The sequence below is a fragment of the Garra rufa genome, chromosome 9 (assembly GCF_049309525.1).
Source record: "Garra rufa chromosome 9, GarRuf1.0, whole genome shotgun sequence".
NCBI lineage: Eukaryota > Metazoa > Chordata > Actinopteri > Cypriniformes > Cyprinidae > Garra > Garra rufa.
The window spans coordinates 34,067,153-34,087,521 of NC_133369.1; the positions used below are offsets into that span (position 1 = coordinate 34,067,153).

Here is a 20,369-nt window from a genome sequence, read left to right on the forward strand (position 1 = left end):
ATGACAAAATTTATTTACATGAATAAAGATCTAATTCACCAAAAGTGATATCCATTTAGTTTTGCAGTATATGTGTGGTTAAAATATACAAGAAAGTAATTTTTTTTAATGTACATGATGCATACACATAAATGTGTCTCTAGGCTATATAGATTCAAATAATATGATTACTATTAATATGTAACTGTAATTGCAAAACCATAAAGACAGACTAGGTAAAAAAAAAATCAATTTCCATTTAATTTTCATCTCCCCATTTTAATCTTTTTTACAATATTTTGTATTTTGAGCTGACCTATACTGTCCAGATATAGAACTGGCATAATAACACCTCCTGCAACGATGGAACTTATTGCAATGAAGATTAAAACACAGTAGTACACATCAAAACTCAGTGGTATATCGTGTCCAAGTGAAAAGATAATTGCTGGTGGGAGGTATGCAGTAAAAGTCAAGATAAAACTGTTAATGATGGTACGCAGGGCTCTTTTCTTTTGGGGATGTATATTACTTTTCCCTGAGGGATCAAGTTTTTTCAAAGCTTGTAAAACTGAGATGTCACAAAAACCAATCACAGGCAGGGATATGACCAGAGGTATAGATGTAAAAGCAGTTGTAAAAAGCCAAGGATGTATGACTACAAGACATCCAAAACCAACGATAAACAACCATATTGTCACAGCAATTACCTTCCTGATAATGGTAGTTCTCCTGTTGGTCATGTAGGTGATGGGATGAACCACAGCAAAATAATAATCTCCACAGACACAAGCCATGAAGAGAGGTCTGCCACATATGGGTAGTGAATATGTGAAATTATTAAACCATTCAAATTCTGTGTTGTGCAAAAGCATGTAGTTATAGACACCGAAAGGCAAAAAACTTAGGAAAACAAGATCAATGATGGTCAGATTAAACACAAAGAAGTCATTAGTAGAAATGGCTTGTCGATGTCTTTGACAAAGTTCCCGAAGTACAGTGACACTGGCAAGGACACCCAGAAGAAAACAAAATATAGAGAGACCTGACCAGAACAAAGGAACTGCAGGCTGGTCAGTGCAAAGTGTAAAATAGTTCTTGGTTCCATTTGAGAAATCTAAAGCACTCTGATGTAAAGGTAACTCGTTAGACATTTTTACGATAGGAATCGTCCGATCTGTATGAAGAAAGAAAACATCCCAATAAAACTTGTTATATAAACAGTAAAAATGTGTTATATAAAATATATTTTAATAATAAATAATCATTACTTTAAAAATTAGAGCAATCTGCTCAGGCACTACAAAAAACATTTAATCTAAAAATACATTTATGCATAGATTATTTTATTTTTTAAGTTTTGTCTTACCTCAGTGATGTCTATAATAAGAGGAAAGAGATGTAGTGAGTGGAAATAAGTCTCAGTTATGAATGAGATCAGAGAGGTCTCACATGTGCACATACAGCAGTGGCTCATGTTGCTTGACTATGACGTTTTGAATATGGTGCGATATTACACCACCAGAAAAACAAACAAACATTGAAGTCATACTCCATATCACTGAACCAAAAGTGCACAGCACTAGAGAGGAAAATGTCTAGCACACCCATGTTATCTAATGACAGTTGACAGTGCCTGTATTTTCAGTCTATGTTTTCTATTATTTTTACTTTGTTGGTCAAGAAAATAAGCTTCATTCAGTGGGGCTTTATGCTAGTAATGACATCATAGAGATAGGTGGTTCAATGAGCAAGCAATTTAAATTTACACAAATACTCGATCTCATGAACACTTTAATCATAAAAAACACAGTGAAAACAAAATGTAAAGAAAATGCTGTTGAACAGTGTAAACTGTGTCATTGATTATAACCAGAGTTTTGGTGCAGTATGGCAGAGATGTCACATCTTTTAAATAAAAGAGCCAGTTGCTAATTGGAAAAGTCATTGCATCACTGCATCTGCCATTAGAAGCTTAGGATACTATAGAAACAGTCACTGTCGTGAGACTGCACTAAGGATTACACATGTGCATTGGCTAGTCTAGCCTAAAAATAAGCTTTTTTTTAACCCTTGTGCGCTCCTCATTTGGGAGTCACACTCATACTCCTCACGGTCAAAAGTGACCGGACACCTGAAATGTAACTTTTTTTTTTCTTCAGTAAAACCAATCTAATATATTTTTGTTCCATAATATTTTTTCTTTTTTCCTTTGTAATTTTAGAGAATTTTATGGTACTAATGATTATTTATGCAATAATTATGATCTATTTTTTCCACTGAAAATAGAAAAAAAATTTAAAATCCTAATTTTTAAAAATTATTTTTCAATGAATGCAGTATTTCAGATTAAAATAGAGTATAGGCCTTCCAAATCAATTTTTTGAAGACAGATTAGCACCACCTGGTGGGAGCACAGGAAGAAAAATAAGCAATTTCACAGTGTAACCACTAGAGGCCTGTATAGACATCAATAGAGATGCTAGTGAATTCCCAATTTGTTTTAGACATAATTGCTTACTTATATAATAAGTAATGGACTTTAAAATATATTCAGACATTCTCAAAGAGTATTTTTTGTGAAGTTTTAGATATTTTCTTCTTATAAATAATGATTTCAAATTAATTTTTGCATTATGATTATAGTCAATCCTAAACGGCACTGCACTGACAAACCCAAGAGGCAGTGCTTGCTTCTCATCACTGTTTACTGCAGATTTCAAATTAATTTCCAGTGTGTGTCAGTTTTGCCCACTGCTCTGAGCTTTTTTCTGCATTGTTACTGAATTATTGAATTAATTTGACATACTGTACTCCTAAAACTTTGCTTTGTTACAGACAGCAGTTTATAGATGTGTGTTTGTATGTGTGTGTGTGCGTGTTTGTGCGTGTGTGTGTGTTTATTTTTCAGTCTTGATGTTTTAGAGTGTCACCACTTCACTGCTGTGAGCTTTTTCTGCATTATGACTGAATTATTGAATGGATTTCACATATTCTCAAACGTTTGCTCTATTACAGACACAGTAGTTTTATTGATGTGTGTGTGTATAAGTGTGTGTGTGTGCGCGTCTGTGTGTGACTGGATGTGTCTAAATCACACTCCTGATGTTTTATAGTATCATCCCTTCACTGCTGTGTACTTTTTTTTAGTTTTGTGTCTGATTTGTCGATTGTGCACACAGTTAATCTCTGAATTGCTGTGTTTTTGTCTTTTTCCCATTCATTTCCTATGGTCGGTCATTTCTGACCGAAGAGCATGAGTGTGACTATTTTTTTTACGCCCACTTAGCCTTTTCGAATGATGTCGTAATTTTTTTTCTGTGTTCACATTCCCAGTGCCATAAAAGTCACCAAGTTTCATATCATTCCGATGAAGCTGTGATTTTTTAAAAATCTAAATGTAAAATGTTCCGGTCAGAAATGACCGAGGAGCGCACATTAATGCTATCTGAGCATAAGAAACAAAATATATGAGACATTTTACAGATTTCAATGGTGATTTCAAATATGAAATTTAATTTAATAGAAGCTGTAGTTGCATGACTGAAATAGTCCTGTCCCAAGTGGCATACTTCATGTACACCTGCAGTCTTGCTGACTTAAAGTGGCTGCTGTGTGCATGTGTCCATTAAGTTCTCGAGACTGTATGGTGTCCCATTTGTCATTTTAGCATTCATATGGGCTTTGTTAGGCGCCCCCTTTGCAGCCGATGTGTATATGTGCATACTTCTGTCATGCCTGCACTGAGGCAAGTATCAGCGCAAAACACCTCCTTGAATTTAAACAGAAGACCGAAAGACCTAGGTAAAACAAAATAAAGATTATCAAAAAGACTAGAAAGGGAAAGGCAAAAACTAGGGCTAAGAGAAAAAACTAAAACTAGATTAAAGGGGAATAAACACTAACGGCAATCTAGAAACAGACTGAAAAATCTTAAAGTTTAAACACACACACACACACACACACTCACAAAAAGACTAGCACCAAAAAAAAACGGACCAGCAAAGACAAGAGGGAAGAGGGCACAATATAAAGACAAGGAAGCACACGAGCAGGTGAGGACACTTAAGGCAAATGAGGACAGGTGACAACACTCAGACAAACGAGGGCTAAACAAAGGAAACGGGGAAACAAGGGGGCAGGACAAGAGAAGCACATGGCAGACAATAACAGACAAAGCCATGTGCTCAAACACAAAACAAACATGGAAACATTGAACAATGACAAGACTGACAGAGCTGTCAGGGCAGGGCCCTGACACGTCAACCTTGAAACCTTAATGACTTGTAGAGGATCTGCAAAGAGGAGTGGGACAAAATCCATCCTGAGATGTGTACAAACCTGGTGGCCAACTGCAAGAAACGCCTGACCTCTGTGATTGCCACCAAGTACTAACTCTTGTTTTTCCAAGTCAAATACTTATTTCACTCATTAAAATGCAAATCAATTTATAACTTTTTGAAATGCGTTTTTTTTTTCTTCTGGATTTTGTTGTTGTTATTCTGTCTCTCCCTGTTCAAATACCTTTAAAATTATAGATTGATCATTTCTTTGTCAGTGGCCAAACATACAAAATCAGCAGGAGATCAAATCATTTTTTCCGTCACTGTACATATTTACAGTTTTTAACAAATAATTGTAATTTAATTTAGGGTTATGAAACATTAAATAAATACATACATACATAAACAACATTACAGGCAGATCTGGGTAGATTACTTACAAATTGTAAACCTTTACTGACTCCAAATTACATGTGTAAAGTAGGGTTTGGGATTTGGTTTTGGTTTTGTTTCATGTTCATATTTTCATGTCTTTTATTTTAAAGTTTAGCCATGTTCCTTGTCTAGTCTTACGTCCCTTGCCCTCTTGTATTCCCCTTTGGTTTCTTAGTGCTATGTATTATGTTCTCATTGGTTGTCTTAGTCATGTGCTTTGTTTCTCATTTGTTGGTTCTTTTCATGTGACCCTCATTATCTAGTATAAGTAGCCCTCATGTTTCCATTGTTCCTTGTGGTGTATTAATGTTGTGTTTTTGTCAAGTTTGTTTCAAGTCAAATTCATGCCAAGTCTATTCATGCTAAGTCAAGTCAAGTCTGTCATGTCAAGTTCATGTGAAGTCTTTGTTTGTTTGGATTTACTGTTTGGATTATTGGTTGTTTGGATTTTATGTGTGGATATTAATAAAGCTGCACTTCATCGCATCTTGCCACTCAGTTGACCGTTATTACAACATGACAAAAATTGTAGTTAATAATGTAATCCATTACGATACACATTTCAAGTAATATAATCAGACTACTTTTGGATTACTCTTAGATTACTTTTGACCTAACTCGTTTATCACATTGATTTAAATAGGATAATCTTGTACCATATTAATATAAAAATACAGAGTACGAAAATGTATTTGATTTTCTGTAATTAACAGCAAACTACAAGGGGGGTTGTGAGTTTAATGAAAATATATTTATTAATTAGATCATAAAAATGTAAAATGAAAATGAATCATTTTAAAATAAGTTAAAATAAAACACTTTCCAAAAAATAATAATTGTATTTGTTTACCTGCATGTCTTGTGACCATTAACCAATATCTTGTGACCATTAACCAATATCAGAAAACCGTGAACATGCAAATGTGATACTTACTTGTTAAATATTCATTTTAAAGTAAATATATTAGGTGAAGGAGGTTCAGATGGCAAAAAAAGTTTGGAAATGCCTACATTACATGTTAATAAAAATAATGTGAATGCATTTTGAAGTCTTTCAAAGACACACTGAGTGATAATTCAAATAAACATTAATGTGTTCATCAGTAGTTGATGCAGTGATGAAACACCTGAAATAATTGTTTTGTAAATCCAGTGGTCAAATGTTGTGTAGCCACCTGACTAGTGATTGTGTGAATGTCCACAAAACTGAAAGACATTGTATGTAAGGGATAGGCTATTTTAAAAAGGAATATTTAAAAGATGAAAAAAGAGGAATTAGGGAAAAATACATTCTGAATAATGTATTTGTCAGTATCATGTCTGTGTTCTGTCATGTTTTCCTAGTGTCTTTTCCCCTGTTTCTAGCTTATATGGTTTAGTCCTTGTCTCCCCCTTTTGGTATTGTTTAGTTAGTTCAGTCATGCCCATATTTGTATTTCCCCCTTGTTATCTTGTTAGTGACCACGCCCCGTTTCAGTGTATTTAAGAGTCTGTGTGTGCACTCCCCATTTGTCCGTCAATGATTCTGTTACCTCTGTTTGCTTGTGTTCATGTGCTCATCTTTTACTCCCGGTTTTTGTTTGTTTGTATTAGTTACAGTGTTTTATTTAATAAACTATTTACGTTTTCATTTACTCCGGTTCTCCTCATCATTCTCCACTCCTCAACCCCGCCTGGATCGTGACAGTATTGCTATTGTGTAAATAATATGTAATCATGTACTCCATAAAACATCACTGTAGTCTGATTACGAGTATTTTAAAATGTAATTTAAAATAGTTACAAGTACTTAATCTTTGGAATCTGATTACATAATCCAGATTACATGTAATCAATTAATACCCAGCTCTGATTACAGGTGCCTCCTGATAATAGGGTTCACGTTCCCTTCTCCAACTCTTCCACTATATTCCTCAAATATGACTCTGAAGGACTGCTGCCTCAAAGCTCAAAAGTTTAACTCAAAAACACCAGAGCAAGCTAATCAATGTCAGGGTTACTAGAAAATTACAGTTAGGTGAGTTTGATGAGGGTTAGAGCTCAACTCTGCAGTAGCCTTTCATGTCTGGAACAGTGCAACAGATGAAGGCAACTCATTGTAACATGTGATGCTGGGTGTAATGCTTAGTTAAGTGGAGAAATAACAACATAAATTGAGTATAGAAAAAAGAAACATGTTGAGATGATTACAATTATAATCTGTTGTAGGGCTGTAACCAACATAGACATTTAGGGAGACATGTGGAAATGGACACTTGTTCTGCTGTTGTTTTTGATAATTGACATTATTTTAGAAAAAAAAAGGAAAAAAAAAACTTTTTAGGCTGGTTTGTAACAGCACAACAATGTCAAAATGATTGAGACAGCCAATCAAAAAAGACAGGTTTTACTATTCACAGAAATTTCAGCACAGCGCTTCAGTTTTAACAGTGCAAGAGTGTGATTTAAGATGGAAACAGCTATACAATAATATCCAGTGATGCAAACTACTCAACTTTTTTTGTCAAATTTGGCCTTTTGGATTGAAAACAGTCAGTCATTTACATTATTTATGTGATTCATAATTAGACAAGACAAGACAAGACAAAAAGCATTGTCTGTTTTGCGTGTTTAAATAATAAATAAAATAAATGAATAAATAATTTACTTTACAGATTACCCAACACTGCTTGCAGCTGTATGTACATTGGTGTTTAACTTTTTACTTGATAATCCTAAAGTTTTGAGTATACATGTGTCACTGAAGTAATGGTATAAACAAAATTATATTAAACAAACATAGTTAAACCAACACAATGAAACTAATCGTCATTTGAATCATTGGTCTTGACAGCTTGTCAAGAGAACAATAGACTGATAATGTTCTGCTGATTAATTATCGATTTCAATTAATCTAGTACTCTAACATTTGCAATCTCACTAGATCAACTACTAGAAAAATATTATTGATGTTGACATAATTAAACAGTAGTGCTTAGCATGTTGTGTATGGGACTTGGGAAGAGTAAAAATGCTGAAATTGAATATTATTATTTTTGTGTGTGTGTTTTTAAGAAAAGGGGGAACATAATAGTGCTTGATGTTCAATTAGGTTGGGATTTAGAAGTGTTTGAATTACTGTGTTAGCACTGAAGTGAAGAATAGAGCTTTTACTTAGGCTGAGAATGTGTACATACTTTTTTTTTCTCAGTGTATAGTTAAGCATTTGAACACTTCTATTGTTATCACCAGGAAAAACATTTAATCAACACACTCTACCATAATGGGCCATATAAGTTGCCACAAAGAGAGTTTAAAAGTTATTCAGCAAAATTTTGCACACAATACAACACAACATTTTGAACCTTATTACCAGTTATTATTATTATTATTGCCAATATTATTATATTATTACCAATTATAAAACATAATTATAAAACTGAGATCAGAGTTAATTTTTGGTTAAACAAATAACTCTTGACATAACCAAAAGAATCTGTCATAATGTTTCACTGTTTCTTGTTTCTTGCTTATTCTGATTCTAGGTGTCTTTCTTCTTGTTCATCATCTTTGTGGTATACACCATGCTTCCATTCTCAATGAGAGATGCCATCATAGCCAGCGTGCTCACCGCGTCCTCTCATACTATCGTTCTCAGTGTCTGCCTCTCCTCTACAGTCGACCATGTGGAGCCCCTGGTATGGCAGGTCAGTGCTCTCCCATCTGTCTTGCTTTGTGCTTGCCAAGAACTGTGAGCTTTACCCTGTGTGGCAACTGTTGAAGTTTGCCATAAAAGGATCTTTGCCAATTGCTTGTGACTGTGCATGTTTCTATGAGTACAATTACGTATGATTATTAAAGCAGAGATTGTTTTGTTTTTTGGAAAGCTATGTACAGTCGTGGCCAAAAGTTTTGAGAATGACACAAATATTAGTTTTCACAAAGTTTGCTGCGAAACTGCTTTTAGATCTCTGTTTCAGTTGTTTCTGTGATGTACTGAAATATAATTACAAGCACTTCATAAGTTTCAAAGGCTTTTATCGACAATTACATAGGGCTGCAACTAACGACTATTTTAATAGTCGACTAGTCACCGACTATTGAAACGATTAGTCGACTAATCGGATAATTATTCAATTTTTCTCAAATTTAGCATGAGATTGCTTTAATTATGTGGAAAATTATAGTAAACACAAGAAAGAAGGGGGTACTTCAATGAAAAATGCATATTTTGCTGCTGATAGGCCAATTCATACTAAAAGTAAATAAAAATGCCCTGTCTAAAACCAATTAGGCACAGTGCTCGGTCAGTACAGACATAAATGCATAAATTAAGAAACTCTATAATTTTTTTAATGGACAGGCACATTTGTTTTATAAGAAAAAAATAAATTAAAATCAAGTAAACATTTTCTTCCTGTAAACCATCAGCAGCAATAAAACAGTAAACAAAAATGTATATCCAAAACAAAACGTATTGGCTTTCAAGTTATTTAAATCTTACCGAGGCCAGCCAAACTCCATTTCATTCAACTGTCCGACGTGCTTTCTCTTTAAATGTTCGTGCATCACAGAGGTGCTGCCGTGATGCGCAAGGACTGCTTTACAAACCATGCAGGTAATATTTTAATTCGCCGTAGCAGGCTAAAATGCTCCCAAACTTTACTCCTGTTTCATACATACTCAGTCTGCAGTGCGTCTACAGTCCGTGTGCGTTACGTATGCGGTGCAGAAGCAGCACAGACTCGTTTTGCTTTCACACAGAACGCGTTTGCAGTCCGTACATTGTGAACGTTCTAATCCGTTAACATGGGTGTGGAAAAAAAAAACGCACTGCAGACGGAGTATGTGTGAAACGGGCGTGTTTTGGTACGTGCAGCTGCTGCGTTGGACGCCGCCATTTCTGTATGTTATCGCTCAGCATAGAAGCTGCGTATGTGCGACTCTCGGCAGAAAGATGCCTCACTCGGTTGTCTGGCGACAACATCGACAATGAAATTCATTGTCGACTATTTCTATTATCGATTTTTGTCGACAACGTCGACGAATCGTTGCAGCCCTACAATTACATGACATTTATGCAAAGAGTCAGTATTTGCAGTGTTGGCCCTTCTTTTTCAGGACCTTTGCAATTTGAATGGGCATGCTCTCAATCAACTTCTGGGCCAAATCCTGACTGATAGCAACCCATTCTTTCATAATCACTTCTTGGAGTCTGTCAGAATTAGTGGGTTTTTGTTTTTCCACCCGCCTCTTGAGGATTGACCACAAGTTTTAAGATTTGGGGAGTTTCCAGGTCATGGACCCAAAATTTCAACATTTTGGTCGACGAACAACTCCATCGTGCTGGAAAATGCATTGTTCTTCGCCAAACTGTTGTTGGATTGTTGGAAGAAGTTGCTGTTGGAGGGTGTTTTGATACCATTCTTTATTCATGGCTGTGTTTTTGGGCAAAATTCTGAGTGAGCCCACTCCCTTGGATGAGAAGCAACCCCACACATGAATGGTCTCAGGATGCTTTACTGTTGGCATGACACAGGACTGATGGTAGCGCTCACCTTTTCTTCTCCGGACAAGCCTTTTTCCAGATGCCCCAAACAATCGGAAAGAGGCATCATCGGAGAATATGACTTTGCCCCAGTCCTCAGCAGTCCATTCGCCATACTTTTTGCAGAAGATCAATCTGTCCCTGATGTTTTTTTTTTTTTGGAGAGAAGTGGCTTCTTTGCTGCCCTTCTTGACACCAGGCCATCTTCCAAAAGTCTTCGCCTCACTGTGAGTGCAGATGCGCTCACACCTGCCTGCTGCCATTCCTGAACAAGCTCTGCACTGGTGGCACTCCAATCCCGCAGCTGAATCCTCTTTAGGAGACGATCCTGGCGCTTGCTGGACTTTCTTGGATGCCCTGAAGCCTTCTTAACAATGCAGTGGAAAGTTTTTTTTTCAGGATTAAGTTAATTTTCATGGCAAAGAAGGACTATGCAATTCATCTGATCACTCTTCATAACATTCTGGAGTATATGCAAATTGCTATTATAAAAACTTAAGCAGCAACTTTTCCAATTTCCAATATTTATGTAATTCTCAAAACTTTTGGCCACGACTGTACAGTCATTAATTTGAGTGTGTTGAAAATTTATATTCATGGAAATTAATGTAAATTTCAACACACCCAGTATTCATTACACTACAAGCCATTAAAAAGGGTTGTATTCATTTTGTGTTAATCTCTCCCCATGTTTCTTGTTGTGAACCACATTACCTGGCCTCAGTTTCTATTTACAATCAGATTACTTATTCAGAAAATTCAGGAGGTTCTATCTTAGTTCAAACGAATAAGTAAACAAGCAAAAATGACCTTTATGTAAAAGCCAACAGTAACCCTTAATATGATTACAAAAATAATGTTCTTTTTCCAGTGTCCATTTCTTGCATTCAGTGCAAATGCTCTTTACTGCCTTAAAATACTCAAAAATAGCCATACCTGAATTTCTCACAATTGCCAAATGCTGTTTCTGCTCCTTATTTTTCACAATGTCTCGATTTCTTTCACTCCCTTTCATGCTATGCCTTTTGGTCCTGGGTAGAGAGAGTCTTGAAAGCTGTGTATTCTCTAACATCTGGAATGCCCCAAGCACAGGACTGAGAGGCATTTTGGCAAACTGTGGATCGGCAGTGAGATGAGAAAGATATTAATATGCTTCCCTAGCAGTTTTTGTGCATATCATATGGACTTGTAGAGACTGAAGTAATAATAAGTAATAAGCAGTTTCCTATGTGTAAATTATTATTACTTTATTTGTTAAACTATCATTACTTTTTTTGTTAATAATTAAAAAAAATGGACAGATGGTTCAAAAAGAATGTTTAATAGCAACAATAACTACAGCTAAACATTTCTTGTAACTGAAGATTAATCACGCACAGCGGCTTGTTGGAATTTAAGCCCATTCCTCAGTACAATATCGCTTCAACTTTGTGATTTTGATAGGTTTCCTCCTATGAACTTGCTTCAGGTCCTTCCACAAAATGTTAACTTTGTTCTTCTTTAACTGTTCTTTGGTAGAACAACTTGTGTGCTTTGGGTTGGGTATATATATATATATACATACATAATATTTCATTTCATTTAAAATTATGTAAAAAAACAAACAAACATAAAATTAGATTAGATTAGATTAGATTCAACTTTATTGTCATTACACATGTACAATTACAAGGCAACGAAATGCAGTTAGGTCTAACCAGGAGTGCAATAAGCAGCAAGTGCAGGATATAGGTATAATTTATAAGTTATAAGTGCACTTATAGGAGATATGTACAGGGAGAGGATATGGATAATATTTACAGATGAAGTACTGTGAGCATAATTTACAGATGACAATTAACTACAATTAGAATGTACAAATAGATGAACATAATATACAGGTTGCTATTAACTATAATGTAAATTGCTGGTAAATATGAACATAATATACAGGTTGCTGTTTACTGAAGCAGGAATAATAATTGAGTGTTCTCAAGAAGAACAGGCACTGGTGAGCCTTCTTGACCAGGCTGGAGGTGTTGGTGGTCCAGGATAGATCCTCCGAAATGTGGGTCCCCAGGAACTTGAAGGAAGAAACAGGCTCAACAGCCATCCCATTGATGTGGATGGGTTCGTGTGAACCTCTTCTTCCCTTCCTGAAGTCCACAATGAGCTCCTTGGTCTTGGTAGTGTTAAGGAGCAGATTATTGTCTGTGCACCATGTGGCCAGGTGCTGAATCTCCTCCCTGTAGGCAGTCTCATCGTTGTTGCTGATGAGACCGATCACTGTAGTGTCGTCTGCGAACTTGATGATGGAGTTAGATCCATAAACAGGCCTGCAGTCGTGGGTGAAGAGGGAGTAGAGGAAGGGGCTCAGCACACAGCCCTGTGGCACACCAGTGTTGAGTGTGATAGTAGTGGATCAGATGTGACCTGATCTAACATGCTGAGGTCTGTTAGTCAGAAAATCCATAATCCAGTTACACAGTGAGGTGTTAACGTCCAGGTCTCTAAGTTTGGTGATTAACTTAGATGGTCTGACAGTGTTGAATGCTGAGCTGAAATCAACAAACAGCATTCGTGCATAAGTGTTTGTATTGTCCAGGTGTGTGAGTACAGAGTGCAGCGCTATGGAGACTGCATCATCTGCGCTCCTATTGCCACGGTAGGCAAACTGGTGTGGGTCCAGTGTGGATTGGAGAGAGTTTTTGAGGTGTGAGAGGACCAGCCGCTCTAAGCACTTCATAATGATGGGTGTGAGTGCTACAGGGCGGTAGTCATTCAGGCATGTTGGGTTGGAGTGTTGGAGTGTAAGACATGCTGGTACAGTTGCTTGGGCAAGGGCCATGTTAAAAATGTCTGTGAATACCCCAGCGAGCTGCTCTGCACATGCCCTCAGTACGCGGCCAGGAATACCGTCTGGTCCAGCAGCCTTGCGCGCGTTGATTCGGCTCAGTGCGGTGTGTACGTCAGAGGAGGTTAGTGTGATGGGTGAGTGGTCAGTTGAGGGAACGATCTTGGTGGCAGTGTCTGTATTGTCTCTCTCAAAGCGAGCATAAAAGTCATTAAGCTCATCCAGGAAGAAGACATTAGTGGCTGTGGGGGTGGAGTGGCTGGGTCTGTAATCGCTGATGGCCTGAATGCCCTGCCACATGCGTCGAGGGTCAGAGTTAGAAAAGTGCTCCTCTAGCTTAAGTTTGTAGCAGTGCTTGGCCTTTTTGATGCCCCTCTTCAGATTAGCCCTGGAAGTGCTGTAGGCCTGTGCATCACCTGATCTGAAGGCAGTGTTGCGTGCTTTCAGCAGGAGACGCACCTCCTTGTTCATCCATGGCTTCTGATTTGGGTATATGGTGATCTGTTTCTGGGTTGTAACACTGTCTATGGTAACATTGATATAATCCAGAACAGAAGAAGTGTATCTGTCAATGTCCGTGTGAGAGCCACAGGTGGCCTGAGAAGCAAACATACTCCAGTCAGTGTGTAGAAACATGTCCTGAAGTGTGAAGTCTGCCCCCGCTGGCCACACTTTGATGGTCTTCACTGATGGCTTCACACGGTTGATGAGGGGTGAATATTTGGGGGTGAGGAACAAAGAAAGGTGGTCTGATTGTCCCAAGTGGGGGAGGGGGGTCACAGTATAAGCTTCAGCCATGTTTGTGTATACATGGTCTAAAGTTTTGTTTCTTCTGGTGTGACAGAAAATGTTTTGGTGAAATTTTGGGAGTACTGTCTTTAAGTTTGAGTGATTAAAATCCCCTGCAACAATAAATGCAGCCTCCGGGTGAGTAGTTTGTTGTTTGCTGATGGCTGCATGAAGTTCGTTCATAGCAAGCTTGGCATCAGCGTCAGGAGGAATGTAAGCAGCGGTTATTATGGTGGAGGTGAATTCCCGTGGCAGATAAAACGGTCTACACTTAACCATGAGAAACTCTAGGTTAGCTGAGCAATGTCTCTCAATAATAACAGAGTTCGTGCACCAAGCTTTGTTAACATAAATGCACAATCCTCCGCCTCTGGTCTTACCGGAGTCATCCGCCGTTCTGTCTGCCCGGAATGTGTGGTGATTAGTTAGAGCAATAGCACTGTCCGATATATCGCTGTTTAGCCATGTTTCAGTGAAGATCATGACATTACAGTTCCAAAGTCTCTTGCTGTGGTTGATGCGGAGTCGAATCTCGTCCATTTTGTTCACCAGCGACCGTACATTAGCGAGGAAAATGCTGGGTAAAGAGAGCCGGTGTGGTGTTAGCTTTAGCTTAGCTTTTAGTCCTCCACGCTTCCCCCGTCTTTGTTTTCGGTCGCTTCGCCACCTACGAGCACTTCCGCCTGGCCGGGCAGAGTGCGCAGCCTCGGGTGATCATGCGATTTCAGGGACGAGTCGAAGATTGCTGATAAAACCGTCGGGAATGTCCAAACCAATATCCAAAAGCTCCTGTCGGGTGTACGATGTAAAGGCACTACTGTTCTGCATGAACAGACCCAAGATGAGCAGATAAAATACTGCAAATTTGCAGAAACTGGAGAGACACTGAGCCTCGCAATGTGTACGCGCCGCCATCTTGGTCATGCATATATCTGGTTGTAATGTGACTTTGTTTTAATAAATAGTAATGTTGTTTTAAACAATTTTAAGGTATTTTGAACTTAATAACATCATAGTCCTAAAGTGAATGAATTTACATTGGACAGGATTTGCTGTTTTCTGAAACAGAGAAAAGGCGTGACTCTGTCCTGCTCTGTGAAGTGTTACCATACTAACTGTGAAAGAACAGATTTTTGCCCCTTTGGGCACCAGGGTGGAAAGGCTCTTACACAGAACTGTGCTAGAATCTCTGCAGCATGTGTGATCTTTCTGCCAGCTCTTCCAGTCAGCATCCCAACCACTGCACCTATAGCCTTTTTTGGGTGACCATTTTTGGTAGAAATGCTAATTTTGCAAGAGCAAAGGGTCACATTACTTTACCTTATGTTTGATGTGTGTAAATATTTTGATTCAGTGAAGCATGTGTGCCACTATTTACACATCTTTTAGAATGAGGGTTTGACGCATATAGTTAGTTTGTCTTTTAAAAAAATATTTGATTAAGATATCTTCATAATTCGTACAAGTCTCAATAAGTCTTCTAGACTAATGTTATAATGCTGGGAGCTTTAAAAGGTCTGAATCAGATACAGATTAAATACCTGTCTTTATACCAACCTTTTTCAAATCTGATGTTTCTAAAATATTTTTTTCGTCTGATGCTTTCAAGTGTTAAATTAGAATTACAGTTTTGTCTGTATTGTGTTAGCTGTGATAGTGTTCGGTCTCAGTGATGCTCAGGGTGAGTTGATTGGATTTGATCTTGGTGTCACTGGCTGAAAAGCAGGGTTAAATTTCATTATGGTTTAGCGTTTCCCCATGGGGCACTCAGCAAATAACAATTTATGCACTTTAGTGTGTAATGCGGATGGTAGAGCCACAGGTTCAACTGGGTGTTCAACTGGAGCACAGCAGTACAATCCAAATGATGAATGGGTTGGTGCAATTCTAACTGAATAGATACTATAGGATGCCCATTTCATTTAATTGCAAATAATCAGTAGAACCTCTTCATTTCTGTCTTCCTTTGAGTTACACGCAGAACTATAAACCATACACTTGCAGCAATACGGAAAAGTGATTATGTCTAACTCAGAGGTATCACATCCATTCAAATGAAATATGTGAGTACATTCTTTTATTTTTGAGCCAAGTGGGTTTTATTTTATTTTATTTTTTTTATAATTAAGTTGAGAAAAAAAAACTGATATGGCACCTTTAGGTTTATTGATGTGCTATAGCATTTGTATAATTGAATTTTGTTAGGGGAAAAAAATCTTCCAGGAATGGTCAGTCCAAAACCTGAAATACATTTCAGTTTGTTCTACCCTGTTATGTGTTTAAGGACTTTTTATGTTGAAGTCTATTTTCTGTACCACTGATGGTGAGTTTGTCTTGTCTAGATGGAATACAGCTGTCTGCACATCAAAGTTTCATAAATTTTGTGGTGCTGAACAACGGTAATTACTGTATTTGCATTACTGTAAGGGGTAGTTTTAGGTTGTGGTTAGTGTAGACATTAATAAAACAATCTAATTTATTGTTATTTTCCGGCAGCAAAATCCTTTCTAGCCACTCAAACGGGAAAAACTGGACCTCGCGTTAATTACATGAATTAATTAATTATTTAATTAATTAATTAATTAATTAAATAAAGAATATTTAGGTTTTGTTTTTAAGACTTGTTTACTTTACAAGTAGACACCTCAAGCTTTCCATAGATATATTTTTCATGTCTGTGTGTCAAGTATTCACTGAGTTTTCCGTTTATTTTAGTAACATGTTTCAGAAAGATATTCACGGAGACTGAGACGGCTGAAAGCACACCCTGTTTATTTTCTTTATTTTACAAAAGCACAATGTTTTTTGATATTGTAAGTCAGCACAAATAAAAGTAGACCCTTTACAGATTCAAATGATGTATTAGTGGCGCTGAAATGTTAATGCTCAGTTGCCTTTGATATTAGCATACTACCTATACCCTACCCTAAACCTAACCAATAGATTTAACAAAAGCATACGCATTGCAAATGCATTTGCTGAAGCACCTATTTCAATTTAGCTTGCTTCCACAATTCCTTGACCTTTTTAAACGTGACTTGTTTCACTGAACTTGTACCCAAGTGCAGCGCAGCTCTGTACCAGATGAGCTAACAAGCAAGCTTGAAACTTTGGAAAAGCTGTACATATTGAATGGATTGTAAATGTTAAAATGTATTAGTTTATAAATCATGCACAAAAGTGTTTTAATGTCATAACATATTGTGCAGCATTGTGCAAGGAACCTCACAAAAATAAGTGTATATTCATCATACACTTATGATGGTGTTTTGGTGTATTTTTATTATTTAGTTATTTTAACCTGGAAACTGCAGAGAAATGTTGGCCTGTGTATATGGAAGAAGAATAGACTCATTAATAATTCACGCAAAGACATGATGCACACATGCGTGTCATAATTCACGTGCACGAAAAAAAAAAATATATTCACAAAAAAAAATTCATGCGCAAAAAATAAGAATATAAATTTATAAAATGCATTTCACAAATTGCAAAACACAATAGCTGGGTTTCAGTCACGTGATTATGATGACGCGCGAAGGCGGAGCGATTTCAGATGGAGGGCAGGAAGTAAACTTGGAGAATATGTCTATGGAGGAAACCATTGCGGAGAGTCCGTATTGTATGAATTTAGAACCAGTTTCAAGAAATAGAAACAAGGAGTTAATAAACAGATATGTTGGACGTGACCCGTTCCTCGTGAAGACGAGTGAGTTTTCGGTCGAACTTGAAGATTTGCCGACAGTTGAGTGCTTTTTTAGAAATGGTATACTTCTAGAAATACTGGGACAGCAAGTTACAAAGTTAGTCTCATGTGTAATGAAAGGATCCAGGCACTCTTGAAAGTGGGCTGTGATATTGCTGTTATATCAATACTGTTGTATGAGACAAGATTACATTTTGACTATTGTTATGAGTGTGGTCTTTGTGAGTTCTGTCTGTTGTGTAATATAAATGAAAACATTAAATGCCATTGAGAAGACAGAATTATACATGGTGGTTTATTTACAAGATTAGATTTTTCAACAATTGTTATAAGAACATGGTGTGCAATAACAGATTAGCTCCTCCCGACCGCAGCCGTACGTTAAAAATCCACTTTTTACGGCGTTGTTCTGTGAGCTTTTTACATTTCTCACCTTTATGAGTGACAATTTTTGGTACTCTGTAAAACCCCTTTCCCTTTTCTCGGTTTGAACGATTGGAGCAGCCGTAAACTACACAAAACATTAGCATTATTTCACTGGCAGATCCTCAGCAATTTCCCTTCCTGCCCTCCATCTGAATTTCGCGCTCTCACGATACAGCAGCGTGACGTCACGTAAAACCAACCTATTCACAGATTTACAACTGTGTACAACAATTTTGAATGTTTAAAAATCACGTGTATCACGGACTGTGAATGTGTGAATAGCCTTTTTTGCGTGTATTTTTTAGACTTGCGTGTGTGTTTTTGAGACTCTCCTGGCAGCGAACTCCTCCCATGCAGGTCACTCATACACTTTAGCCAATCAGATTTGAGCCTGTTGATCGACCAATCATAAACCACTGTGGGCGTGCCTACCTTATGTTACGTCATCAGCGCGAGTCCATAGTTCCAGAATCCAGATACGATTCAGCTGTTGATCGTCTCATTTTGTTTTATACTGCATGCTTACTTAAAAATCGGTCGTTTAGACACTCGTTAACGTGACCAGTGTAAGCCAGCAGCTGCTCAGAGTGCATTATTAGGGGCCAAGCACCGAAGGTGCGTAGGCACCTATTGTACCGTTGGCGTTCTTATTCTTATTCTTCCGTTTCTTCCATTTCTTCCGCCGCAAGTCTATGGCAGCCCATAGAACCGCTTGTGGGAAAGTTGTATAATTTTGCACACTGATAGAGGACAGTCCCAACATTAACCATAGCAAGTTTGATTTCTCTAACTCAAACTCTCTAGCGCCACCACTTGTCCGAAATTTCACTTTCTTTTTGCTAATAACTTTTGAACCGTAAGCCACAAAATCAAAATTCTTTTTTTTTTTCTGAATCCTTGGGTCATACCGAGTCGAATGAACACCAAAATTTTTTTTCTATAATTTATTGTTTGTAAAACCTACTTTTTCGAACTCGTCCTAGACGGTTTGTCTGATTGTCACCAAAATTGGCTCAGATCATCTTCAGACCATGCTGGCAAAAAGTTATGGAATTCAAGTTGATTGGACAAACCGTTCTTGAATAACACACTAATTAATTCTACGAAAAGCGTGCAAAAATGGATGTGAGGCCATATCTCCACAACGGTTTGTCGTATTGAGACCAAACTTGGTGTGTGTTTATAATATGCATGACCTGAGGCTACCTGCAGTGTTTCGTCATAGTGCCACCCAGTGGTCAGGAGATATGAAAAATGGCTATTTTTTCTTATAACTTCTCAGTGCTTTGCCAAAAAATCTCAAAGCTCATCCCGTTAGATTCGGAGGAGCATGCCGAGTTGAACCATATCCAATTTTCCCATGTCAGCCATTTTGGGTGTCGGCCATTTTGAATTTAGCTTTAAAATGCTGTATCTTGAGAATGGATTAGCGTATCGTTTCGACATTAATTACAAAAATGTTCAGCACTATGCCCTGAATGTACATACAAATTCTGGGGCCAGCGCCACCTTGTGGTCAAAAGTTATAACGAAATTTCGAAAAATGCTAATAACTTATGTGAAAAATGGCTTATTGTAATGAAATTGATCTTAAAATATTCCTTGGGTCAGGCCGAGAACATACCAATTTTGCCAATTTTGGCCGAACTTCCTGTCCGCCATTTTGATGAATGTAGAAAACCTACTTTTTCGAACTCCTCCTAGACCGTTTGTCAGATTTTCACCAAATTTGACTCGGATCATCTTCAGACCATGCTGACAAAAAGTTATGGATTTTGTGTCGATATTCAAAACCGTTTTCATTTAACGCATCAACGAATTTGCTGAAAAGATGCCAAAGCGCATCTGAAGCTGTATCTCTGCAAAGCTTTGAGATATTTGCACCAAATTTTGTATGTGGCATTATCACCTCACACTGATTACACCACATCAATTTGGTAACAGCGCCACTTATTGGTCAAGAGTAATAAACCATTCATTAACTATCAATTATAAATTGTCCAAAAATGCTAATAACTGTAGACAGCATTAGCCTAGTGTAAAGAAATATTCCTTGGGTCATGCCGACAACATAGATACCAAATATGCCACAGTTGGTCAAACTTCCTGTCCGCCATTTTGATTTATGTTGAAAACCTACTTTTTCGAACTAGTCCTAGACCGTTAATCCGATTTTCACCAAAATCGAGTCAGATCATCTTCAGACTGTGCTGACAAAAAGTTGTGGATTCCATGTTGATAGATACAGTGCCTCTACAAATTTTAGGCTTGATGCCAAAATGATTCTGAGGCTTTATCTCTGCAAAGCTTTGACATAAAGACACCAAACTTTGAGTGTGCCTTTGTCACCTCACACTAAACACACCACATCGATTTGATAACAGCGCCACC

The 20,369-nt window shown here is 37.5% G+C and overlaps 1 protein-coding gene across 1 annotated transcript in view; it reads left to right on the forward strand.

Annotated features, from left to right (window-relative positions):
- Positions 1-20,369, forward strand: part of adcy2a (adenylate cyclase 2a) — a 296,259-nt gene that overhangs the window by 218,769 nt on the left and 57,121 nt on the right. The window contains 1 exon segment of the mRNA XM_073847836.1: positions 8,222-8,383. Coding sequence (XP_073703937.1) covers positions 8,222-8,383 — 162 coding nt within the window.